General features: G+C 41.6%; 1 protein-coding gene across 1 annotated transcript in view; it reads right to left on the bottom strand.

Moving 5' to 3' along the window:
* Positions 1–1,732: 1,732 nt before the first annotated feature.
* alpl (alkaline phosphatase, biomineralization associated) overlaps positions 1,733–27,780 on the bottom strand; it is a 46,658-nt gene continuing 20,610 nt past the window's right edge. Inside the window, exons 3-12 of the mRNA XM_036559573.1 lie at positions 23,073–23,192; positions 21,343–21,458; positions 18,438–18,612; positions 13,083–13,258; positions 11,963–12,103; positions 11,617–11,686; positions 11,122–11,256; positions 9,153–9,344; positions 6,125–6,244; positions 1,733–3,639 (exon numbers count right to left, since the gene is read on the bottom strand). Coding sequence (XP_036415466.1) covers positions 3,374–3,639; positions 6,125–6,244; positions 9,153–9,344; positions 11,122–11,256; positions 11,617–11,686; positions 11,963–12,103; positions 13,083–13,258; positions 18,438–18,612; positions 21,343–21,458; positions 23,073–23,192 — 1,511 coding nt within the window. The 3' untranslated portion in view covers positions 1,733–3,373. The remainder of the gene's footprint in view (positions 3,640–6,124; positions 6,245–9,152; positions 9,345–11,121; positions 11,257–11,616; positions 11,687–11,962; positions 12,104–13,082; positions 13,259–18,437; positions 18,613–21,342; positions 21,459–23,072; positions 23,193–27,780) is intronic.

Raw genomic sequence — 27,780 nt, 5'->3', positions numbered from 1 at the left:
CAATGCCAAGTGTCAGATGGAGTGGAGTAAAGCGCCGCCACTGGACTCTGGAGCAGTGGAAACGTGTTCTGTGGAGTGACCAATCAGCTTCTCTATCTGTCAGTCTGATGGACGAGTCTGGGTTTGGCGAATGCCAGGAGAACGTTACCTGCCTGACTGCACTGTGCAGCTGTAGAGTTTGGTGGAGGAGGGATGATGATATGGGGCTGTTTTTCAGGGGTTGGTCTAGAACCCTTAGTTCCAGTGAAGGGAAATCTTAATGACTCAGCACCAAGACATTTTGGACAATTGAACACTTCCAACTTTGTGGGAACAGTTTGGGGAAGAACCTTTCCTGTTCCAGCAGGACTGAGTCCCAGTGACCAAAGCAGCTCCATAAAGGCCTGACTGGGTCAGTTTGGTGTGGAAGAACCTGACAGACCCTCACAGAGCCCTGACCTCAACCCCATCACACACCTTTGGGATGAACTAGAACAGAGATTGCGAGCCAACATGTACACTGACTGGCCATTTCATTAAAACCACCTGCCTCTTTTAACACTCATTGTCCATTTTATCAGCTCCACCTAGATGTACAGTGACAGTGGCTCATCTGTCGCTGCAATTTGTTTGTGTTACTCATCCTCTAGTCCTTCATCAGTGGTCACAGGACGCTGCCCACAGGATGCTGTTGGCTGGATGTTTTTGGTTGGTGGACTATTCTCAGTCCAGCAGTGACACTGAGGTGTTTAAAAACTCCAGCAGCACTGCTGTGTCTGATCCACTCAGACCAGCACAACACACACTAACACACCACCACCACGTCAGTGTTACTGCAGTGCTGAGAATGATCCACCACCCAAATAGTACCTGCTCTGTGAGGGTCCATGGGGGGTCCTGACCACTGAAGAACAAGATAACAAAGTATCAGAGAAACAGATGGACTACAGTCTGTAACTGTAGAACTACAAAGTGCACCTATACAGTAAGTGGAGCTGATAAAATGGACAGTTTGGCTGTTCTGCATTGCATTTCACTGAAAAAGCAGTTTAAGCTGTAAAGCTCCTTGTAACTTAACTGTGAATGACTGGCGCTAAACTGTAAACTATAGACTGAATATGCGGATGTAAATTAATGTGTCACGACATCAAAGACGCTGTGAATTCAAAACAGGCTGTTTGTGTAATGATATCATTATGAATATTATAATTGAAATAAACTAAGAAAAATATCTTTATTTTATGATATGATTCCTTGAAGTGGTTTTTATCCAAGTCATAAAAATGAGGCGTCTCACTGTTCTTTCAGTGGTCACAGCCTGGGGCCTCACACATTCCACTTTAACCACACCAGCGACCATCGCCAGGTGAAACACAGTGGCACGCACACAAAAGTCTTACCTCAAACTCTCTCACTTCAATGTGTGGAATTCCTGCAGCCTTTCGAACTCCCTGCACTCTGTTTTTCCATTTGAAGCTGGATCAAAGATTCCTTCGTGATCCAGAATAAAGAAAAGTGGACTAAGCTTGCTGACCTGCTCTCCCCCCATTCATTTCATCACCAAATGTGTCTCACAGGCAAGGCCATCCCTCTCCTGTCACTTCAACCAAAAATCTGCATCTGTCCACCCACTGAGCGCTGAAATAAACGGTCCAGAACAAATGAGTTAAACTGTGATTAAAGTCCACTGACGTTTCATCACTAGTCCACAGTTTATTTCAGTTTACTGGAAAGGACTCACGACGTACAGGAATGAAGACATAAAGAAGTTTAATCAAACCCACATACTACGCTCTGCAGATGAAGCACGCAAACACAGGATTTAGGAAGAAACAAAACAAAAAAAAACAGGCTTTATTGGCAGGGGAACATACTTTTTTCATTTTCTTCTTAGAAAAATAGTTTCCATTCCATCTGGTATCCTTTTAACCAATGTTCAGAAACAATACATAGTTAATGTATAAAAAATATGTCTTTTTGATTGACCGCCCCTTTTCCTAGATGAACGACAGATCAAGTAATAAACTCATACTGAGGTAGATTTCATCTGATTTCCAATTACAATTAATAAAATACTATAATTAGGGGTTCCAAAACATGCAGTCTACACAGTCAGAGACCACCCTTCATTTATTTAATTTCCAGTCGAAAACGTTTTTCAGCATCAGAAAAAAATTATCTCCAAAGTTCTTAGAAGTTGGTTGGATTTTCTGCCTCTTATGACCCAAAGTCTTCTCACGGTGGAAGGATGGACCGAAACACCTGTGGATGTTTTCAGATCTGCAGCAGTTTGATTTTCTCCTCTCTCTCAAAGATTTATCTGTTTATCTAAAGGAAGCAGTTTTGGGGTCTACCAGGTCTTCCAGGTGGCTGTTAGGAGGCCCACTTTACTCATTTTCTGAACTGTAGCATCAGAAACGTTTTTACTTATGTTCCTTTGACATTCTCCTTCGTTAAGCCAGTGGATTTTCTTATATCTGATTACAGAAATATCTCCTGAAAGATAAACAATTTGTACATAATGGCCATTTTAGTGCAAATTAAATAGCTGAAGGGTGGACTTTTATAACTCTCATTGGATTTCAGGTATCAGAAATACATAATCAGAAATATCAGAAATACCAGAAATAAGACAACTGTCCATGAGATAATACTAATAGTGGGGCGCATTTAATAACCGAAATATAGAAAAATAAAAACTTGTTCCAGCAATTTTGCTACTCTGATCAGTTTGAAAGTGTGTTAAACCAAGTTTGGAATGACTTTATATAGCTGTGAACTACACAGAGTTAAAAACAGTTAAAATGACATCTTTCATGGTCTTCCTTTCCCTTTAGGTCTCTAAATCAAGTCTGAGTCTCACAAATGTTTTTCTTTTTAAATGCACCAGCTGGTGGTTCCAAAGTTTAAAAACAAGGGTACTGTTTTCCATTCCTGCTGGTGGACAGGCCAGCACAGTTCCAATGATTCTGCTCTAACACATCTGCTAACCCTCGTAATTAAAGGGCAACGGCAATGAAATTACGCAATCCAGTCCTTTATCATGTGTTTGTCTTTTGATTATGAGTGAATCCAATAGTGATGTCTTTTCATCAGCTTAATGACTCATCCATGATCAATACATGATGACCAGAGACTCTTAACCCAGAAACATGAAAGACAGCAGATTAAAAACCTTGTTAGTGTTGTTTTTTAACCAGTGAGTTAGTGAATCAGTTGTGTTTCAGACTCAAACACTGAACTGTGCTGGACTGTTGACCTCCAGGACCCCTATTCATACCACAGCTTTAAAAACCCTTCTTATAAAATCTCATAAAATCCATCTGGAGCAGTTCAGACTAGACCATCTCTACTCTAAATATAGCATGAGGAGGCCAACTGGCCATTACAGGGGTCAGCAGAGAAGCCAGGTGGCTGTGATGAGCAGAGCCAGACTGGGTGGAGCAACTGCAACGGATGTTGCGCTGTTTCCAGATCGGCAGTGGCCTTTATTTTGACCGATGCAGGCCGCGTAGGCCATGACATGGGGGATGTAGTTCTGTTCCTGGACGCCGTGCAGCAGGTGCGCCATTGGGCCTTTGGCGAAAACCGCAACGTCTTCCCCTCCATGCGTCTCCATGCGTAATGGAACGGCTGCTTGGGCCTGATAGTCGTTTTGCTCTACAGAGATACAGACAGAGAAATAAGAGTGGAGATGACGAACGTCTCATATATCTGACTTTAACACTAATCTACAGTTATCATGTGAAGAAGCCATTTCTGAGAGAAGGAAATAGATAAACAAGAAGAACATTTGCAAACAAAGAAGCTGCTGGTGTTCTCAGAACAATGGAGTTCATGCCTCAACATCATTAAATGTGTTTGGAATTATTTGGATGCTGAGAAGCAGAAAATACAACCAACTCCTAAGACTGAACTTTGGAGGTGGGAAAATATTCCAGCAGATTTATTTGAAAAATCCAAAGCAAATCGACCAGAAAGAACAGAAGCTGTACTGAAGAAAAGGTGAAATACTGAAATATTAAAAATGTTGGTATGTTTAATTGTTGAGGACTCTGTATAATTTCCTGTGAAATATATATTTTTTATTCCTGATGCTGAAAAATATGTTGTACTTAATGGCCATTTAGACTGGAAATTAAATACATGAAGGGTGGTCTCTGACTCCTGCTCAGTGTTGTACAAGCGAAGGACAGCTGGCCGAATAAGTTATTATCCATTTTTCGTGTTTTGTTTCTGTTTTTTTTCTTTGTTTTTTTTTTTATCCATATTTTGTATGATTTGTTTTTGTTGATATATTTGTTATTGTACTATTTTGTGTCTACTGGACACCAGGAAGAATAGCGGCTATTCTGATAGCAGCTAATGGGGATCCTAAATATAAACAAAAAGTGAGCATTTATATTTGATTGTACATTCTGTAGCATTTTTCTGTGAGTTTTGTTGTGAAAAATTGACTAAAACATGGCAAAAATGTAATAAATGTTTTTTTTTGGTCAATGCAAAAACATTAACATGTCATCAAAGTTGAATCTTAATAAAATACCTCCTCTTCTTAAAATGTATACTTGATAAAACTCCAGTTTAAGGAATAATTTAATAATCATTAAAAGGTTACTTCAAGCTTCTGTCATTGCTGGTGGTGATAGTGATTTCTAAGGGTGCAGATTTGGTTATATGAGTCAAAAAATCCCTCACGCCAGACTCCAACACTACCGCACTGCGCAGTAGCAACAACAAAGACGGAGAGAGAAAGAGAAATACATTCAGAGCTTTGCCCTTACGCGCTGTCAAGCAGAATGAAAGAGAGCATCTTTGTTTCTTTCTATATCCATCATCCTCTGTGGAGTCTGACATTTACAATATGTCTTGGAGCAGACAGGCAATTTCAACAGCTCTGTTACAGATCATAAAGAAAACATAAGCAGCCAGATACAAAAAACCCACCGCGGCTGAATCCTAACGAGTGAAAATCCATTCTACAAACATGCTGGACTGGAAGCAATTAGCAAAAGGTTCTACTGCAGTCCCTCTTTACGAAACGTATCGGCGACAGTACACAGAGAGTCTTTGTCTTTGTCCCCTTTAGCTCGTTAGAAACTGCCCAGAGTATTCGGGCCGCATATGTGTTCACTTTGGCCATATTAAAACTGATCAGCATGTGGAGTTGGAGCTCTTTATGTGCTACTGTGTTCACTGCTTAAACGAAGCTCCTTGCTGCCTTTATTGTTGGATGCACTGCTGTAGTTTCTAATGAGCATGTGCACACATTCATAATCACATTGCTATGGAAACGCTTATTATGAATTTGTTTTATCAGCGTACTTGCTCTATATATATATATATATACAATATGGACAAAAGTATTGGAACACCTCTCTACATGAGATGTGTTTCCATGGCCGAGCAGCTGCACACAAGCCCAGGATCAAAATGCACAACGCCAAGTGTCGGCTGGAGTGGTGTAAAGCGCCGCCACTGGACTCTGGAGCAGTGGAAACGTGTTCTGTGGAGTGACCAATCAGCTTCTCTATCGGTCAGTCTGATGGACGAGTCTGGGTTTGGCGAATGCCAGGAGAACGTTACCTGCCTGACTGCACTGTGCCAGCTGTAAAGTTTGGTGGAGGAGGGATGATGATAGGGGGCTGTTTTTCAGGGGTTGGTCTAGAACCCTTAGTTCCAGTGAAGGGGGATCTTAACGACTCAGCACCAAGACATTTTGGACAATTATACGCTTCCAACTTTGTGGAACAGTTTGGGGAAGAACCTTTCCTGTTCCAGCATGACTGAGACCCAGTGACCAAAGCAGCTCCATAAAGGCCTGACTGGGTGAGTTTGGTGTGGAAGAACTTGACTGGCCCTCACAGAGCCCTGACCTCAACCCCATCACACACCTTTGGGATGAACTAGAACGGAGATTATGATCGAGACCCTCTCGTCCAACATCAGTGTTAATGCCTTTGGATCTAGAATAGGATTCATAGAAGCTCCTGTAGGTGTGATGTGTAGGTGTCCCAATACTTTTGTCCATTTAGTATATGTAATTTAAAGGAAATGTAATGACAGCTTTATGGAGGTCACAGAATCAAGGAGAACAGCTGGTTAAAAGGCAGTAGCAGCCACTTTTTTATGTTACGATACTTACGATAATCCACTGTGGACACGTTGACCCTCGAGCCATTGACCAGCTTGAACCCTGGGCCATTTCCATACAAAATGGATGTGAATGGCTTCTGGTCAACATCACTCACCATGGGAGCCAAACCTGCAGAGACACACTTAAGACTCAAAATCTGAACAACTGACAGTCTGTTAAGTTATTCCTTTGTCTCAAATGCAGTTAATCAAGACATGTTTGGTGTCTGGAGTTTATTTCTTTAATGTGCACTGGAGCTATAAGGCTAACCTAACTAGCAAGTAATGGAAGTGTTTGGTTATCAGTCAGTATTGTGCAAACTGCATGTCTAAATCATCAGTGGCCTCAAAACTGCACAGAGCTGTTAAATAATCTCAGATTTGCTTGTGCAGTTTCCAACACTACGACATCCTCCTATAAAAATACACAGAAATACAGAAAAGGTTCAGGCTTTTCGACGGCTGCTATTCCTGCTGTCAGACTGGCAATAGAAGGAGCACTAAGTCATGTTTACCACCAAAAAAACCCCAAAATGCTACATATAAAGGTTTCTTTCGTAACGCAGACTCACCTGAGACGAAGACCCAAATTACTTCGTATGGCTGTATAAACCATTTTATCATATTAATGTGCGGATTCACTCCAGCAGATGTGGCAACAGCAGGGCAAGCCTGGTGTAGTAGAAAAAGGTTTTGCGTGCTCATTGGTTAAAGCTGCTCAGCCTATGCTGGTCACTTTCCTATAGGCTATTTAATACAGAACCAGACAGTCAGGTTGCATTTTGCTGAATATTGAATGAAAATGTTAAAGGAGGATCATCGCTACTCTTTACAAGCAGAGTCGAGGGAGAGTCGGTAACGTTCGGCTGTGTAAATCATCGCAGAAATAAAAGAAGAAAAGTGAAAGACCAGCGTTGGCAGAGAACCAGGGTAAACATCAGCTTCAGAGTGATGCTGAAGTTGCTTATTTCCTGCTGGAGAGTAAAGTTAAACACTTCGTTTGTTTTCAGGCATTGTTGACAACAAGTTACCCTGTTTATTTTTTCAGAAGTATAAATATGCGTCGAAGTATTATGTTATTTTGCCGCTAGCACACACACTAACAGCATTCCTGCTACAAACCGAGCGAACGCTTTAATCAGTCTAAAAACAGAGGCTGTCCACGCGGCTCCAGTTTCCATTCCACAGCACTCAGTGTTGATGTAACAGCGTGTGGTTCTCATGAGGAAGAGTCAATCATTCGCTTGTTTGTCAGAAAGTGTCAGACTGGACGGCAGCTTCTACTGCAACAGCTCAATCTCAACATTATGCAATGCTGTTTGATGCATTCAGTAACTGTCATGTGTTACACATTTACACCGGTCAGCCATAACATTCTGACCACTTCCTTGTTTCTACGCTCATTGTCCATTTTATCAGCTCCACTTACTATATAGGTGCACTTTGTAGTTCTACAGTTACAGACTGTAGTCCATCTGTTTCTCTGATACTTTGTTAGCCCCCTTTTACCCTGTTCTTCAGTGGTCAGGACCACCATGGACCCTCACAGAGCAGGTACTATTTGGGTGGTGGGTCATTCTCAGCACTGCAGTAACACTGACGTGGTGGTGGTGTGTTAGTGTGTGTTGCGCTGGTCTGAGTGGATCAGACACAGCAGTGCTGCTGGAGTTTTTAAACACCTCAGTGTCGCTGCTGGACTGAGAATAGTCCACCAAACAAAAACATCCAGCCAACAGTGTCCTGTGGGCAGCGTCCTGTGACCACTGATGAAGGACTGGAGGATGACCAACACAAACTGTGCAGCAGCAGATGAGCTATCGTCTCTGACTTTACATCTACAAGGTGGACTGACAAGGTAGGAGTGTCTAATAGAGTGGACGGTGAGTGGACAGTGGGTGTTTAAAAACTCCAGCAGCACTGCTGTGTCTGATCCACTCGCACCAGCACAACACACACTAACACACCACCACCACGTCAGTGTTACTGCAGTGCTGAGAATGATCCACCACCCAAATAGTACCTGCTCTGTGAGGGTCCATGGGGGTCCTGACCACTGAAGAACAGGGTAAAAGGGGGCTAACAAAGTATCAGAGAAACAGATGGACTACAGTCTGTAACTGTAGAACTACAAAGTGCACCTATACAGTAAGTGGAGCTGATAAAATGGACAATGAGTGTAGAAACAAGGAGGTGGTCAGAATGTTATGGCTGATTGGTGCACGTCTTACTGTCTAACCTGGTTATAACAGCCGTGTCAGTTATTGTCTACACAGAACTGGAAACCAAGCATTTCTTATAGTTACCAGTATAATATCTCGGTCTACCACGTCATTTTGAGTTAAACTGATAACAAAGCTGTGACGATTGTTCCACTAACAAATGAGAGGAGAGCGACTGCTTCTCTACAACACTAGGGAGTGCATAGAAGCTCTTTATCAGCCACACCTACAGGTGTCAGTATAGAGTCCCAAGAACACTGCCATACTGGTTGTTTCACAAGACAAAGAAGAAAATCACTTAGTGCTCATTAAAGATAACATTATATGTCCAGTAGATTAGTGACAGGACAGGCCAGTAACCATAAGGTTTGGGTTCAAATCCCATGACTAACTGGGTATTTCTGGTTGTGCCCTTTTGGAAGGAACTTAACCCGCTTTACTGTCACGGACAGCTCCGCCCTGCGGCTGATCCTGTGCTGCTCCTAGACTGGGCATTGTTGGTCAGCAAAACATCAGCTTTCCCTCGTAGGATCAATCAAGTATAACATTCAGTGTGTAAAACTATTTGAGCAGCACTTTCTCAGGTTCCTCAACAGCTTCATGCAGTTTCAGGCAAATGTGTGTTTTGCGCAATGCCAACTGCATCCATTACAACACTTCCATTACATGTTAGCTACATTAGTCTTGTAGCTCCAGTGCTAAAGTAGAGAAGCAAAGTTGAGACTACAAACATGTCCTGGCTGATTGACTATATTTGGGTAAAGGGGACAAACAGTGTCGATGTGATTCTGAATTAGAGGATCAGAGTCTGACACTTACCAAAGATGGAGTTTCCTCGCATTGTGTAGCCTCCAAAGTTGAACACGTGCGAGTGATCGGCGGTGACGACGGTCAGCGTATCATGGACGCTGGTCAGCAGGCCGGCTCGTCCTATGGCTCGGTCCATCTCAACCGCCTCGTGCAGCGCCTGCTTAGCCTTACCCTCATGGTGTCCGTGGTCAATTCGTCCACCTGCAGGCAAACAGCAAAGTTAGAGTGCTCACAGGTTTGAGCTTGACTGACCATTCTAGACATCCTCGGTGGTCCTCAGCTCTGAAAACCGAATGGTTTTGCACATGTGGGTTAATACACTACGTATGTTTTGGGGCACCTGGCCTTCAGTCGGAACTTTCACTCCGCTTCATGTTAATCAATGAGTCCTCCTTTGTATAAAGAACGAGTTTTGCCCAAATAATGATCTGACTTTTGTTGAAAGCACAGACTGAGCTCCTGAATAGAGGGATTATCAAAGTGCTGGCAGGAGATCGTGAGCCTCAGCCACAGCCATCTGGGGCCGGGAGTCCAGGAAACCTAATTAGCCTTGTGCTCTTTAAGTGGGTAGGATGGCCCTCTTCCCACATTAGATGCTAACTAACAGAGCTGATGTAGCAGAGCTGAACGAGCGTTCTCCTCCAAGCGTTTTGAGCTGTCCAAGGATGTTGCAGTAGTGTCAGAAAGACACTATTCACTAATAATCACAATTATTAGGTAATTACTTGAGCTGATCACAATTATTTGTACAGTGAAGTTAACTGACCCTTTATTAGTCCCACAACGGGGAAATTACTTCTCCACATTTAACCCATCCGTGCAGTGAAACACCACATACACACTAGTGAACACACACACACTAGGGGGCAGAGCCCACAGAAGGGAGCTGGACCAGATGACAGTTTAAGTTATAGCTGGTTCACTCTTGTATGTATATGGAGGGCAGTGTGAGAGGCCCTGTAAGGAGGGACCAGTCTGATAAGAGTCAGACCAGAGTGGGTTTAAAAAAAGACATCATACGCGTTTGGCTTTTACAGGTTACCAAACCATCTTGCCATCTGATGCCCAATAAAGCGAAGGCCTTTTCCTTCCTTCCACAGGAACTCAGCGGCAGAAGTCTTTTTCATTCCTTTCATTTTTGTAGATATTCTTTGATTCTTTTAATCCTTTTTTGAAGATATTAGATTCCAGATAGTTATTAGGGCAAATAGTATAGATAATATTAAAGATACTTATAAATATCCAGACCCTGGGCAAACAGAGCGCTTGGTTGCGACACTCAGAGTCAAATTCATGGTCGCCTGTATTCTGTATTCAGTTAATTCTGTATTTGCTTTATGGCAGGAATAATCAAAAGTTATCAAAACGGTTCCTCTCTGGACTCATCTGGTCTATAAAACATTATCCCAAAAGGCTTGGGAATCGAGAGGCCAGCAGTTCTTTGGATGTTTTTCCAGGATCTTTTGTAGCTTCCTAAGTTAGTTTCACCCTTATGGAAATTTTTGCCTCTACCTTATAAGATCCATTACCTGGTAATAATGCTTCATAACAGTGTTATTAATGAAACAACTGTGTGTAACTTTAGTTTAAAGGCCCAAACATCACACTATAATGTTTTAATTTGCTTAAACATTAAACGTTATCTAGGGATTACTGGCATAAGCTGTTCATAAACACTCAAGTATAGGTTTATTAATATGTCATTCAATGCTTTTGCCTGTGTTATGAAGTCCCTGTACAGACAGTCTTCAAATAAAACTTAACCATACATTTAATTGATAACAGTAAATGTATTAACTTTGCAAAAATGTTGGATATCTCTCTCTCTTTTTAGGACAGCACGTCATAGACCACGGAAAACTAGTGCCAATATCATGATGTGTGAAATCTATAATGGTAACAATGTTTTAAACTGTGATAATGAAATTAATCCCCTTTGGTGGCCTAAAGATGGATGGATGGTATCCAGTTCTCTCACCTTCCACTAGCAGGTAGAAGCCTTCAGGGTTTTTCCGCAGTATTTTAATGGCCACCTCCACCATCTCTGTGAGGGAAGGGTCAGTGCTGCGGTCTCTATCCAGGTCATAGGTCAAATCACCTGGCTCAAACAACCCTAAGGCAAGAGCAAAGGGACACTTTCAGTAAGATCACAGGCTTACAGTGATTACACTGCTGCACACTGTGGCTGCACAATACCCTCCAATATGTCAATTAACATTAGCAAACCCTATTTTTGATCAAATGTATCTACGTTTGTTGGATCATGTGAACGTCTTGATACCTTCAAACACCCACAGAGACACATCTGGAACTGCAAGTGGTCAGGATGATACATTAAACAACTTCTGATTCGTTAACGGGCTCATCTGCATATTGCAGCCTTCTGTAATACTAATGCCAACATTGTGACGATGATTAACAAACAATACCTCGTTCCTTTACTGGACAATGAATGTAAACAAAAAAAACTCACCCAGAAGGTAGTCAGCAGTAGAGGGGTTTACTGAAAGGAGCTCCTGCTTGTTCCATACGTAATGGCCCTTCTGTTGACCAGGAAATAAGGAAAGTTTATATTTCAATTCAGTCTTTTGCAATTTTTCATGAAGACTTGCTTTATTTGACAGAAATGAAGGGATCAAATGTTAATCAGGACAGCCAGTCAACAAAGAGCCATAAAATGAGCAGAAATATTTGCAATGCTTGAAATAACAGAACGAGTGTGAGTTAAGAAGCAGAGTTTCGGAACCAAATCCTAAAAAGTGGAAATGGGATCTGAATGAATGTGTTGTTTTTCACTCTCTCTCTCTCACATCTCTCACCTTGTCCCTCATTCTGTCGCTCCACTCCTGGATCAGATTCCTGCCGTCCTTACGCGTTCCGCTGTGTTTCTTCTCTCCGGGGTATTCCACGTCCGATGTGTTCTTAGGCAACATGTATTTGCGTCCACCGCCCATAATTACCTGTCCATCCAGACAAAAATCAAGAGCACCCCCCCCCCAGAGCATTAACCAAACACACAACATGAAGACAAAGCACTGAATGAACGGCGAAAGACACAACGAGGGAGATAAACAGAGCTGTGATGGAAACGGATCTCTAATCACTTCATTCCCTACACTGGAGCACCAAACAGAACACTATTATAAGAGACAGACATGGTCCCATAGTCACTGTCCCTTTCACTGGAGCACCATACAGAACAGGGAACAGAAATGGTCCCCTAATGACCATTACCAACATTACTTACACTATATGGAGCACAACGGAAATACACAGAGCTCTACCACAGAGAAGGATGGTTCTGTAATCACTATTACTTACATTACGCTTACTACTTATACTATTATTACTTATTACTTATATCATATAACAAGAGTGCTAAATAGAAACAATTACTGGGAACATAAATGGTCCCCTAAACACTATTCCCTACTGAGGAACACTATAAAGGCCACAACTGTAGGGAATAAAATCATTTTTCCTTTTTTTAAATTTTCTATATAACCTTGTTCTCATGCTGAATGTTCAGTTTCATTTATTTGGCATATTTTTATTATTCTGACCATGATCGCAGTCTGTGATTCAGGCCAGTTTATCATGAAAAGGCAAGCGACTGGTTGATGGTCTCAGTAGTCCTTGAAAAAACTAATGTAAGCCGTCCAAATTCACTATTACTGTAAACAGAATTTGTGTTGAAAATAAATGGTTTTATAGGCCAACACTGCACTGGTTTGGTCATCACTCTGCAACAGTAGCCACGTTGTGTTGCATATAACTTAGGTATTCCATGCCCACTAGAGTCCATCATTTGGCTACTCCGAACACTTTAACCGTGAAGACTCACAGAACGGTTCACTGTACAGTGCACTATTTTGGAAGCAGTGCACTGTGCAGTGAACAGGGCACAGGTTTTTGAAGTGAAGAGGAGAGGCGGCTCACGTTAATGTCAGGGATGTTTTCCATGAGTTGCCGGGCGATGTCCTTGCAGCCGTCCTGCAGTGCCTCAGGGGGCATCTCTCCGTCTGAGTACCAATCGCGGTCCACACAGTGGGCATACGCTGCACTGGGGGTGGCGTGGTTCACTCGCGTCGTTGTGACGATACCCACAGACTTCCCTAATAAACAGATATACGTACCCAAATAACAATAAGTTCTATACACTGTGAAAAATCTTATGTACACAGTTTTCTCCAAACTCCAAATCTAATCAATTAGCCAAGACACGTTTGGCATCTGAAGTCTGATTCCTTAATTTGCATTGGGGCTATGATGCTAATGCAGCTAATAAGTAATGGAAACTTATGTACAACAATTAGCCATGTCTAAATGCTCACACACTGGCCTCAGTGAGCTGTTGACCCCATAAAAGGCCATCAGCGGGCCCAAAGTTTACTACACTGAAGTCCCTGTAGTTACTGAATAATAAGCCCTAGGCCTAATCCTATTGGTTATTTTTACCCCCTACCCCCTGTTTTCGAGTGTTGCCCCTTGGAGCTGAGTTACAGGGTAGTGGTTGAAATCTTCCCTCTGAAATGGGACCCTCAAATAAAAAGAGCATCACTTCATTAACAGCTACCAGCGCTGCTCTGTAGGAGACCCTGCCAGTCTGCAGTGACAGCAGAGGAGGGTAAAGTTCAGCTCCTCACTGCTGGGCTTTAGTTACATTTAGGGAATCATATGATCTTCAAAGAGGGGGGCAATTATTTATTATCACCCACCCCTAATTCTTCAGTGATATGAAGATGAAGTCAGATATTCACCAGATTCTTGTTCGAATTTTCCCGTTCCACCTTAAACAGAGCGGCAGTTATGATGGCTGAGGAGCCAGAATGTAACTGCTGCACCATTTAAGGTGGAACGGAAAAGTTAGCTACTGAGACGTCAGCACTGCTAGTGATTTTTATGCTTGTTATGAAGAAAACGACTAAAATACACTGAAATGACATTAAACTAAGATAATACGATGGTTATTATAATTTTTAACAGAGAAAATTCTCACATTTGTGGGTTTCTTTGGTTCAGCCAGGGTGAGATGGCATTAGGCCTTAGTATGTAATAAGCCTGGGATTTTAAGGGGTTAAATAATATCAAATAAGACTTGCTTGTGTGGTTTCTGACATACCATTATCAATAAAATTGCATTACCAAAGACATTAGTAAAAAAACCTTAGTAACCTTGAAGTAAATACTTTCAGCCAGTTTTATATATAATATATATAGTATGTAAGTTGTAAAAACCACATAAGCACGTCTATCAGAGATTCTGTAAAACATGGTTAATAGAAAGTGTGCAGATATATTAATTAGTCTCATTTGTGCAGTGTAAAACTAACTTCTGACGCGTCTTGGCTGACCAACTACCTTTGCAGTAAACTATTCCTTTAAGACTCTTAGTATCCTTCATTCACATTCTTGTCATTGGGGACCGTTTTGCTAAATCTAGACAAAATAACCAAAAAACAGCACACAGAACTACTTTCTGGGTTTAGTGCACTTTCTGCATGTTGAGGCCTCACAGGGCAGGAAATCAGCTCTTGCAGCATAACTTCATAGAGGATCTTCTCTCAGGCTCTCGCTGAGTTCATCTGGATATTAAGAGGGAAATTCTGTGAACGCTGCTGGCTCGTTTTATTATGTTTTCATTTGTGGGACACTGATTACGAACCTGAACTGAGCTGAAATGAAATCAGATCATGCGGCCTCCTTTTAAAGCTGCACTATGTAACTTTTGGGGGTTTGGAGACCTCTCTGGTGGAAATATGTAACTGCGTGCAATGTGCAGAAAAACATTTTGAAATGTCGGTTGTCCTTCGGACCCCTACAAAGGGATGGATCTCATGTTTACAAGTGCATTGGAACAGTTTTGAAAGAGAATACAGTCCAAACCACGGCTAAATGCTGCTACCCAGCAAAGCTCAGGTTGTCGCAAGTACCACTAGTTGCTGTACCACGACTGAAGTAGCTCTAAGGGATTTACTGACATTTCCCTGTTGTACCTGACATCTACACTGGTCAGGCATAACATTCTGACCACCTCCTTGTTTCTACGCTCATTGTCCATTTTATCAGCTCCACTTACTATATAGGTGCACTTTGTAGTTCTACAGTTACAGACTGTAGTCCATCTGTTTCTCTGATACTTTGTTAGCCCCCTTTTACCCTGTTCTTCAGTGGTCAGGACCCCATGGACCCTCACAGAGCAGGTACTATTTGGGTGGTGGGTCATTCTCAGCACTGCAGTAACACTGATGTGGTGGTGGTGTGTTAGTGTGTGTTGCGCTGGTACGAGTGGATCAGACACAGCAGTGCTACTTTACTAAAATGGGTCTAGACAGTCAGTATTGCTCAATGCACTGCATGTAATTTCATATTAAATGTTTTAAACTTTGCTTCTCTTTGAGGTAAGAAGGACAGCAATGATCAAAATCGATAAACTTTTTAATGGTAAAGTCATCTGAATAATCGATTTACCCCGTTTATGAAAACGCACGTGAACAAAGTGTGTTTTGTTCCCAAGAGACACCACCTCTGCCGAGACAGTCTGGCAGGGGTGGTGGCACAGGTTTGCTTTCGTCCAGAAAGTGGCGTTTCACTCCACTTGCTTTTTCTCATCTTTCAATTTCCTCCTTTGAGTACCATGCTGTCACTGTAGCTTTCCCCACTAAACTTCACATCATTGTCCTTTATCGTCCTCCTTCTCCTCTAGGCTACTTCATTGACGAGTTAGACACTCTTCTGAGTCTCTTCCCCATCAGTCATGCAGGTTTCTCCTGTACAGCATCCGGAGGATCCGACCCTTTCTCTCTCGAGAGGCCACCCAGGTGCTCGTTTAGTCTCTTGTCATCTCAAGGCTTGACTGCTGGAACTCGCTCTTGGCTGGTCTTCCTATGTGGCCATCAAACCTCTGCAGCTCATCCAGAATACAGCAGCTCGGCTCGTCTTCAATCTCCCCAAGTTCAGCCACGTCACCCCACTACTGCGCTCCCTTCACTGGCTTCCTGTAGCTGCATCAGATTTAAAACCCTTATGCTTGCCTACAAAGCCAAAAATGGACCAGCCCCTCCCTACTTGATGGCAATGGTGAAATCTCGAACTGTACCACGAGCCCTTCGAGCTTCAAGTACAGCTCGGCTTGACCCGCCATCCTTCAAGGCGCGCGGAAGGCAAGCATCAAGACTGTTCTCTGTGCTGGAGCCCAGGTGGTGGAACGAACTCCCACTGGCTGTCCGAACAGCAGAGTCTCTCGCGGTCTTCAAACGCAGACTGAAGACCGTCTCTTTATACAGCACTTAAATGAGCACTGAATTAAGTATTGATTGGAATGTATTGTACTGCACTTATGTATTGTATTGTATTATATTGCACTGCTCTGTGTTTAACTCGGTTCCTTTTTCTCTAGGTGTCAATGATGACTTTCTGATTCCAGCAGTATCTGAGCTGGACTGGCTTTCTCTCCAACCTATTGGTAACTAGCGAAGATACTTTCTCTGGACAGACAAAGCACTTTTTGTAATAAGAGCGTCTGCTAAATGCTGTAAACGTAAATGTAAACAAAGGTTCAGTGTTTTAGATCTTACTAAAAAATACCGATCTCACTGCGTCCAACTTGAGCTTTCCTTATCCTTGTAGAACACTCAAATACTCAAGCTGGTCCTCGAAAGGATATTTAATTAAAATGAAAATATTAGAAGGTTGAGGTCCTAAATCTAAGCTCGAGTCTACAGGCTATGTTTCCTGCTATGTGCAGCTCTCTGTTGAGGTCAGGCCAGGGCTTTGACTTTGATTAGCCCGACCATCCTTTCTGTCCTTTCAGCCTCACAGCAGGCTTTTAAAAGCTCATTCTTGTCGGCTCTCTCGGCTGTCCGGACACGTCATGAATTCCGCTCCAGTAGCTCCATTCTCCTCCGCTCTCAGCGAAGGGCTTTCGCTCTTATAAAACGCATCATTTATTTTTATTTTCCACCTTTAAATGAGCTATTAGGACATTGTCTGAGTGTCCTTCTTGCATTTTCAGAGCATTTTCCCCAGTACAGGACAGTTTCTCTTCTACTGTGTCAAATTCTTCAGCTGTTTCTTTCGCATGAGCTTTTACAGTCCTTCATTCTGCAATTAGTAAAGCACATCTTATTAATAGGGAATGATGAAAGGCTTCATAATGATAGTGTCCATTTAGCTTTTCAGTGTACAGCAAGCTTTTTACTGCACCAACAGCATTAATGATAACATAAATATATCACACACATTAATATTATCAACACATTTTACTAGTCTGACCTCTTTAACCTTCTGTAGTATACAGGCTGAAGCTGTACGTTGCTATGATAGAATCTGCGATTGTAGCAAAACAATAATAAAAGCCATAGACTGACTGCTATTCTCCTGTCTGGCTTTCATGCCAAAGCCCTCAGTATGTACAGAATGCAGCTGCTAGGATCCTCAGCTCCTCTAAGAAGACTGATCATATCACTCCTGTCTTTTAGAGCCTTCACTGGTTACCGATTACATCCAGTTCAGTAAAACGTTCTTATTATTATATATAAAGCTCTGCATGGCCTGGCTCCTCACTACCTGCCTGAGCTTCTTCATGAATATGTCCCTCCCTGTACTTTAAGATCACATCATTCAGGCCTTCCTTATGTTCGGCACTTGATCATTTAGTGCAGTAGCTCCAAAATGATGGAATGCTCTTCTCTCTATTCGGAATGGCTCATTCGGAACCTCATTCAAATCACTGTTAAAGACACACGTGTTTTCACTGTGTTATCAGTGCTTCTCTCGTAGCTGAATGTTAGACCTGTCCTACTTCCTGTTTAATGTGTTCTTTGATTGCGTCCTTGAGCGTAGAAAAGGTGGTATATAAGTGAAAGTGATGGTGATGATGCTGTTTTTTGACGAATGTAGAGTCGAACTGACACAACAGTCAGACATATTAACACCTGTGAGATTGTTTTGCTCCTAATAAACCTGCTTAGACTTTAATACATGATTGCAAAATAATAATAATATTTTTTTTTATTAATAATAATAAAAGAAAACATGCTAATTTGTATTAAGATCATTTTTAAAAGCGTATTTTAGAGCTACTCTTTGCTTTGTTTACGCAGGAGCAGAGGAAGATCAGTTACGGTGTGTGTGGAATCTGTTATCGTTTCTCATCAGTAGGACGTGATGAACTCACAATAAAGGCAAACGCTAAACAGACTGAAAGTCAGAGCCTTCAACCTTTCGTCACGTGGTGCATTTGTTTTTATTCATCGTGCTGCTGCTGCTGCTGTGGTGTGGGAGGATTCGTACCTGCATCTTTGGCCCATTTGAGTATGGAGGTGACCTCGTTGCCCTGAGTGGTGTTACACTGGCCCCTGACGGCCGCAGCGCTGACGCCCACTGTGCCCTCGTTGGCCTTCACCCCACACAGATACGCCGTGGCAGTGCCTGCACTGTCCGGCACCTGGGCATTGGTGTTATAGGTCTGCAGAAAAACAGAGAAGCTTGAGCTCGTTAGAAAAATGTGGAAAGCTTAAGCTTCGGGCTAATGCCAGAGTGGGTGTCAGAGGTCAAGATGCAAATGAAGTTCAGGCAGTAAATAAAACTTCATGGTTGTGAGTGTTACAGCCAGACAGGCTACACAAACCGCACCTGTTCCTGCTGTGCATTCAATTCACCCCCTATAAACGAAGAGCTAACGGCTGATTTATCTGCACGTGTATTAGTGAACATCCACACAGACCTACTGAGCTACTAGGATAAAAGTAAGTAACCTGGTTAAAAGATTTGCTCACTGAACTTCAAGTAATGAGTTGTAAAACAGAACGTGCACCACCACTGGAAACTTCTGAGTATTTATTTTTAATGTCATTTTATCAGCCTTCGATAAAACAAAACTGTAACGTGTCTGTAGTGCCTCACATTTCACTGAGATATTTAAGTACGAACGAGGCCACAACACAGACGAGTCTATTCATGTGGAAGCTTTCCTGCCTCTTTGTTTCTGACAGCTGTATGACTTTGTATGTCAAAACAATGACTTCTCAGATTTGGATTATGTCAAAATAATGATATCCTTTATATTCAAAATAATGTCTTCTTTTCTTAATATTTTAACTGATTATTTTGACATAATATCTTATTTTCTAAAGATTTTGTCTGATTATTTCAAAATACTGGCTTCTTGTCTGAACATTTTGGGTAATTATGTTAAAATGATGTTTTATTTTGCTCAGATTTTGACTGATTATGTCAAAATGTCAGATAATGTCTTATTTTCTCAAGCTTTCGGCTGATTATGTTGAAATAATGTCAGTAGCACTTTACTGTAGGGTGCTGTTCATAAGGCTACATGACACCAACATAAGGTTGTCATTACAATTGACATAACCCTACATAATTGTTTATAAATGCTTATTACAACAGGCGTCATCTGTCAGGCTACTTTAGCTGACTTTGATCAAAATTGGCAAATGTAACCTTTATAGCAAATTATGCTTATTGGAACAAGCATTTATAAACAGTTATGTAGGGTTATGTCAGTTGTCACGACAAGCTTATGTAGGTGTCATGTAGCCTTATGAACAGCACCCTACAGTAAAGTGTTACTGACATTATTTCAACATAATCAGCTGAAAGCTTGAGAAAATAAGACATTATGACAAGCTTATGTAGGTGTCATGTAGCCTTATGAACAGCACCCTACAGTAAAGTGTTACTGACATTATTTCAACATAATCAGCTGAAAGCTTGAGAAAATAAGACATTATGACAAGCTTATGTAGGTGTCATGTTGCCTTATGAACAGCACCCTACAGTAAAGTGTTACCATAATGTCTTATTTTCTTGTGCACACCTATGACCTCACACCCCTCACAGCATTTAAATTCTGTATCACACAAAAAATCCTTCTGCTGTTAATGGAATAATCTTTGACTCCAATGCTGCTCGCATAGACTTAGTGTACAGATATAGTAGAACCCAGTTCTGTTTAAACTGAGGGGCTGACAAATTACTTTACTAGAACCAGCCTGATTAGCTTACAGGCTAAAAGACATCTAACAGACAAAACAACTCCTTCATTAATATCACAGGCTCTGAATTAAAGAACTCACTATAAGACTGACTGTAAAACTGCAACAGGACTAATGACTCTGTCACTCGACTGTCTGACCTGCTTCTAATGTCTGTGCTTCAGTCAGATCTGCCCTAAGATCAGTCACCCATTACAGAACTGACTCTGTGTGTTTTTCCTTTCTTTCGTTTCCTTTGCCGAGTTGAACAGCTGCCCATCCTGTGCGTCTGATGCTGCTGCCTCTTCTGCCTTGATCGGGTGCCACTGCTCGCCAGCCCTCTGGACCGGCTTGACCACCATTGAGCTTCATGCTGTACAACGCCGTGCAAACCTCACCCTCACAACCTGACCCCACTGATGCTGCTGCTGCCGCTGCATAAACTAAACTAATCAAATTAATCATTTCTCCACCTGTTTTCCCTGTTTTTGTACTAACAATGTTTACTATCCGGTGTCGACCAGAGGAGGATGGGTTTCCCTTCTGAGTCTTGGTTCCTCTCAAGGTTTCTTCCTGTTTCTCTTAGGGAGTTTTTCCTTGCCACTGTCCCCCCCGGCGACGCTCATGGGGGCTCGGACCCGGATTTCTTTCTGTAATGCTGATTTCCTTGTAAAACTGATTTGTGACAACACCTGTTGTAACTAACACCTGTTACTACTAAGAAGCACCAAACCCTCACTGAGTCTCAAACAGCTCCCTCCTCCCTAAATAGAGCTATGGAAGGTTTAAAGTTCTGGCTTCTGTGCTGAAATAGTGTCCAGGTAATTCTTTACATTTTTCCATGGTTTTGTCATCATTTGACAACATAACAAACAGGAAATGTTGGTGCCGTCGACACAGAATGTTCATCCTTTGTAACTGTAATTAATTACATAACTAGATAATTCAGTAACTACGTTTCAATAATTGTGTGGTGACAAATCAAATATAGTAAAAAGGCGATATTAACTCTGGACCTCTAAGGGTTAAAACTACAGTATTAACTGTAGGATGTCTTGTAATGGGCTTTATTTAACTATGACCGTTACTAACAGCAGACTGGGGTCTGAATGGACACTGTGTAGCCAAAGAGGGGCCAGTATGTCACATGGATTATGGGCACAAAGGAATGGCATGATGGGATAATGCGGTGTGGGCTGAACCTTGGAGAGAGACACGTAGGGGAATTTGTCCATCTCCAGCTGAATCTCCTCTCCATACTGTCCACTCAGCTGACCCTTCAGAATCCTGGCCGCCGTCACCGTGGGAACGCCCATACCTACAAAATAGCATCTGAGGCTTAATCACCAGCGTCTCCGTGTGGCGTCTGTCCAATAGAAATTCACCACACGACTGTGGAACTACAAAACACTCAAGCCTGGTTGAAAATGGACTTTGGATGGAGTTAAAATGACCGCCTGTCCTAAACGTGCTGTACAAGACTGACACAAAGAGAGATTTTAAAAAGGCACGGTAATAAACGGGGGGGCTGATAAACAGAGTGGAGAGTGAGTCATCTGTCAATGTCTTGGAAGGTCCACATGTTACAGTCACTGCAGTGCAGCTTCATCACTTTTCCAGAAATAACACTACAGACAATACAACACAATACAATAACAGTAAAGTGACCATAACATAAGGTGAATTTAACAGGCTGAAAGGTTTAGCTGAGAAAAAGTGATGTTAACCCTTTCAAACCTTAAGGATTTTCTGCTTTTGATGATTAAAGGAAATTGAAAAAAACACAATATTTGATGTTTCACCTTATGAACTTGTCTCTTTTTTGTAAATATATGTTCATTCCAAATTTGATGTCTGCAACACTTTCCAAAAAGTTGGGACAGGAGGGTGTTTATCCCTGTTTTACCCCACCCCCCCTTTAACAGCACTTAATAATCCTCTGGAGACTGAAGATCCAGTTTTGCTATTCTTCCATTGCACAAGTCTTCAGCTGTCCAAGCACAAGACGCCTTTGTTGTTATTACTGTGTTCTTCTCTGCACGACTTTTCAGTGTGAAACACGTCTGGACTGCTGGCTCTCCCTAAGTTTACTGCTGTACCAGTCTGGATCTTTGGCTCAGAGAACACATCCATTAACATCCATAAACGATCTAATGGTTCACTTGTCAGACCACTGTACACATTTCAACTGAGCATCGATTCATTTCAGATGAGCTCCAGAAAAGTCCACAGTGTTTCTGGACATTGTTGATATATGGAGTCCACTGTGCACAGTATAGTCTTTAACTTGCATCTGTCTATAGAGTGATGAACAGCACTATGACATTCCCAGGCATGCGTGGTGACCCATCAAAGAAGCATGCTGGTTTTTTACACCGATCAGGCATAACATTCTGACCACCTCCTTGTTTCTCTGCTCATTGTCCATTTTATCAGCTCCACTTACTATATAGGTGCACTTTGTTAGCTCCCTTTTACCCTGTTCTTCAGTGGTCAGGACAGGGTAAAAGGGAGCTAACAAAGTGCACCTATATAGTAAGTGGAGCTGATAAAATGGACAATGAGCGTAGAAACAAGGAGGTGGTCAGAATGTTATGCCTGACCGGTGTATGCAGGGCTGTCTGAGGCATTGAAGGCAGCAGGCATTCAGTTGTGGTTTTCAGCCTTGAGCTTCAGAGATTTCTCCGGGTTCCCGTGACCTGTTCTTGGTCATAAAGCATGACTGCATCATGTTTTAAGATGTTTCTAGATCCTTGAGTTGCTCCTTCAGAACCTGTTGCAGGCATCAGTTTCAGAATAAGCATACAAAACAGAAGTCACCGAAGGCCCATCTACACTTTATTCCCTACATTACTAGTTCTGATAAAAACTGTTACAAGGAAGGAAAACATTACAAAAGAATAAACACTGTAGTACAGTATGTCTGATTTACCATCTCCAAGAAAGAGGATGAGGTTTTTGGCAATGTTCTTGTTCGGCTTCTGAAGATTCAGAGCGTTCTTCAGTGTCCGCTGTGCCCAGCTGTTCCAGAAAACAGGATCCTTCTCTTCCTCTGCAAGACACAACAACACATTCTGCCTCACATGTTTCACAACAGTCAGTTTTGACTTATGAAAGTTAGTTTTCACAGTGGGATCGTTTAAAAAGCATTTCACCTGCGCTGGAAGATCTGATAACAGCACTGTTTTGTCAAATTGGTCTTTATTAATCCGCTATATTTGGAATAACAGTGACGCTGCATGAATGTCATCGTTTTCCCCAAATTATCCCTCTAAACTGAACGGAAGCCACAGTATGTTCCCTTTACTTCCTACATTAGTGGTTGATTAGTGGTGCTGTTTCTTCCCACAGCGAACAACAATGACTGCACTAGTTTAAGCTGCTCTAACAAGTTTTCAGTGTAGGAAACGTCCAATATCAGAAATATACACAGAAAAGTAATACGCCGATTCGGAGGTTTACATTGTTTCGATATTAAAAATATTACAACGACGCATTTTGTGTTTCAGTTTACTCACTGTTCTGAATAACATTCTATTCATGTAGAAATAACATCTACATCTGTATAAAGTAAACTCAGTGCATCGCTTTGTAATTTAACACCATGTTTGAGATTCTTTGCTCCACTGTTTCTTTAACTGCTGCAGAAAAGCAACAGAACCCTCGAGATCGGGAGGTTATTCACAATAACTCACTCCCTCTTGCGTTCTTTTGCTTAAACAACACATTCCTATCCAACCAGCGGATAAGGACCTTAAACGCGAGGCCTGCAGTTTCAGAGGAAGATGCGTCTACGTTGTCAGGTTCTAATTCAAGAGCCATTTCCAAAATAAAAGCCTTCTGTTCTCTAACAAAGCGTCAGGTGTAGCATTTTCAAAACAAGAGGTGTCATAACCACTAAACCACCTGTTCAGAGAAGCAGCACCAGCTGTGTGTCTTTCTCAGAGGACATAAGCTTCTTATCCTGCCACCACATGTGCAAACAAAATGTTTACATGACTGTTAAGAAGGAGTAATTATCTCTGTGCTTCCACAAACAGAACCGCGCAAAGGTTTGGACTCACAAAGCTTTTTTGGATTTTTTTGTTTCCACTGTTTTCCACATTTTAGAATAACAGAGGCATCAAAACTATGACATAACACACATGGGATTACGCAGAGACCAAACGAGTGTTAAACAAATAAGGTCTTTTAATGTGTCCAGTCAAATTACATATTTTGTTGGATTGTTTTTAAGTGAAAATAAGTTAACACATCTCTACAGGAACACATTTTAGTGCATCATTTCTACTTATTTGCTGTGTTGAACATTTTGGAAATCAAATAAAATATAAAATGTGCTGTAACTTTTGCACAGGCCACATTTTATTTTTTCCCCAATATGTTAAATTCAGTAAATAGACAGGAATTGTGCATTAATATGCAGGTGTGTGTTCTCTGTGGAGGATGTGTTCTTATTTTCCCAAATCAACAACTGATAAATAACAATCAATAACTTGACTAGGGAGCCCAAACTTTTGCCTATGACTGTATATTGTAGTAATACTGGCTTTTGCAATACTGATATCACACAAGTCTTCAACACACAAAGACAGCCAATCACAGTGTTTTTTACTGTGTGCTGTGAGCATCCTGACCAATCACAGTTCCAAATGAGTTTTGAGATGATTCAACAAAAGTCAATTCTTTTCAGTCAAATAGTGAAACATCTCCTTCCTCTTAACTGCACTTACGATCAGAGCAAAGTAGCCAGGCTAAATGGTTAAATGGGCTGGGAGCTTCAACTCACACATTCAGGCCATTATTACTATCATTATCCCTGTAAGTACCTCGGCTGAGGCTTATATGAACACGGCTGATGAGGCTGAGACACTAATAATACTGCAACTTAAAATATTGATGGTAACACTTTTTGTTTTGAACAATTTCAATTATATTAGATACAAAAAATGTAGTATTAATGTTGGATATCGCATCACCCAACATGTTCAAAAGTTCAGTTATGTTCACATGTGGGAATTCCATCATCTTCCTACTGTTTGCATGAAATAAATCAATTAATGACTTTTCTTAAACCGGCAGTAAATTAGTTTTTACGTCACCGGAGGCAGTCACCACAGAAACGGGTTAACAGTCACCAAGTCTGCAGGTTAAGCATCTCTAAAATGCTCCACTCTGCTTGAATCCTAAGCTGGACGAAATCCTCACAGATTTCTGAAACGGAGAGCACCACAAACCTAACGTCAGTCTTCCCCTTAGACGATAGGGCACAGAGAGAGTGTGACACACATGAGATACGGCTATAAAAAAAGCCTCAAGATCCCAGATCTCTCTCCTGCTTTCACAGGATGCAAACAAAGCTAAACTCGCTGGGCCAGTTTGTGCTTTTATGTGTGAAAATGCAAACTGGGATGAATTTGGGGTTGAGAAATCATATCGCAGTGAGATCTGGAGAAATATTTCAGTATAAACTGAAACTTGACACTATAAGGACAGTGACTTGACCTCTGGGTCCCTACATTATAAACATGATAACGGCTATTATTTGCCTGTGTCTTACAAGCAGCTCCTCTGACTCCACAGTCCACATGTGGTGTGCACGTCTTCACCTCTTTTCTCCACTCTTCTAGCTCTCTCACTGGCTGCTGTATTGATCACTCATTGAATACATATACTACAATATCAGAGGGCCTTCAATAGGGGTGGGCAATATAGCAATATTGTATCGTTATTGTAATAAATCATCATAATACATTTTCCTGAGTATCATGGATACTTTCAGTACTTAAAAAACGCAGACTAACTACATGTTTCTTCACAAAGTGAGCATAATTAGGCCTGTTTGATTTAATTTAGTACAATACAGTTTGTGAAACACTGAATAAAAATTATTGTAAATGTAGATCATTTATTATTATTAGTAGTAATAGTGGTATTTAGTATTTAGTATTCTTACATGTGGGTCCTACTTTGTCTGTTCCAAGTTATTTAATTTAACCTTATTAAATGCCGTGATGCATATCGTGTATCATGAAAATATCAAAGTGATATAACATTGTTGCCATGTCGCCAGCCTCCAGCCTCCGATCACTTCAGAGCTTGACTGGAGGGCTGAAGTTTGACTCATTTCTCCTCTCAGACCACTGGATCATCCCACCATCAGTCGCTTTCAACTGAACTCCCGACTTCGATAATCACTTCAGATTGTAAAAATTTGTCCGACGGGGCAAATCAGGGTTAAAATCAGGCAAAAAATTGTCTGATTGGGCCGAACGTTAGAGTTACGTTCAGACATTAGATCAGCGTAATCTGACTAATCTAACACCCTCAAGACAGCAAGTTATTGTGACTGCACTCCAAAGTAAAGCCTGTCTGTATGCAGATTCATCACCATCCACAGGTCCCTGGGCTGTCGGGGTGGTGCAGTATGTAGTCCACTGATCTGTTTATCCTGTACGCAAACTAGGGGGGTCCAACAGCGGGTTTGTATCGTCTTTCACATGGACCAAAACTAGCCTTTAAAGGCCTTTATCACCACGGACTTCGGGGCTACAGGCCTTTTTTGGTATGGGAATGATGGTGGAGCGTTTAGAGCAGGATGGTACGATGAACGGCTCCAATGACTTGCTGAACATTTGTGTGCTAACTGAGCAAAACAGACTTTCAGACCCAATGGGGACCATATCAGGTCCAGAGGCCTTTCTGACCCTTTGTCCTTTGAAGTGGCGACGCATGTCCTGCTCGCAGATTGCACATACGGGATGAAGAGCAGTAGAGGTGAAAGGGACTCTGGGATAAAGTAATATAGGCTGGTTACTGGACCAGCAGTAAAATAAATTCAGGTCTTCAACCAGAGGTTGGTTCTGATCCAGGTTGGGAGACGGATTCTTGTAGTTAGTAGGAAGTCTCTCTCACCGACGCTGGGTTGTTAGTAAGGAAAACACTCTTTAGTTTTTCAGAGAAGTTCCTTTTGGCTGGTCCTGTTATACAGGACACTACTGCAGTCCTAAAGCAATGTGGACTCGTCTCTCTTTTAGATACGCTGCAATGTCCTAAATATATTATTCAGGTACACAGATTATAGACCAGTTCAGTCTCAGCCAGTGGTGGACGAAGTACACAAACCATGTACCTGAGTTAAAGTAGAGACACCCAAGGTAAAATATTACTGCAGTAAAAGTAGAAGTTCCTCCCTTTAGACCTCCACTTGAGTAAAAGTACAAAAGTATTTGCCTTCAAATGTACTTAAGTATCAAATGTAAAGGTACTAAAAGATTAATTATGGCTCTGATGTCCTATTATCATTTTTATAACAAGACTCGCTTCATTAACTCATTTTAGGTGAAAATACTCCAGTGTCTCTCTTGGTAAACCAGTCTTTTAATAGAGTCATTAATTAGTGACGCTGATGTCTATTAAAATTACCATAAGCACAAAACTCTGAAGGCAAACAGTTTCCATCAGGTAGAACTGAGTGGCTCTGAAATCACTTTTTACAAACAAGCAAAGTTTCAGTTTAGGATTTATTTACAAGTTTAAGTTTAATAAAAACTTTAAACTCAGATTCACAAATGAGTTTCCTTTACTAAACTGCATCTGTAGGTCTCTGTTCATAAACATAAACTAGCCAAAACTAATTT

The sequence above is a fragment of the Colossoma macropomum genome, unplaced genomic scaffold, assembly GCF_904425465.1.
Source record: "Colossoma macropomum unplaced genomic scaffold, Colossoma_macropomum, whole genome shotgun sequence".
Taxonomy (NCBI): domain Eukaryota; kingdom Metazoa; phylum Chordata; class Actinopteri; order Characiformes; family Serrasalmidae; genus Colossoma; species Colossoma macropomum.
Note: the sequence above shows the minus strand (reverse complement) of the source record. Positions and strands in the feature narration are given on the sequence as shown.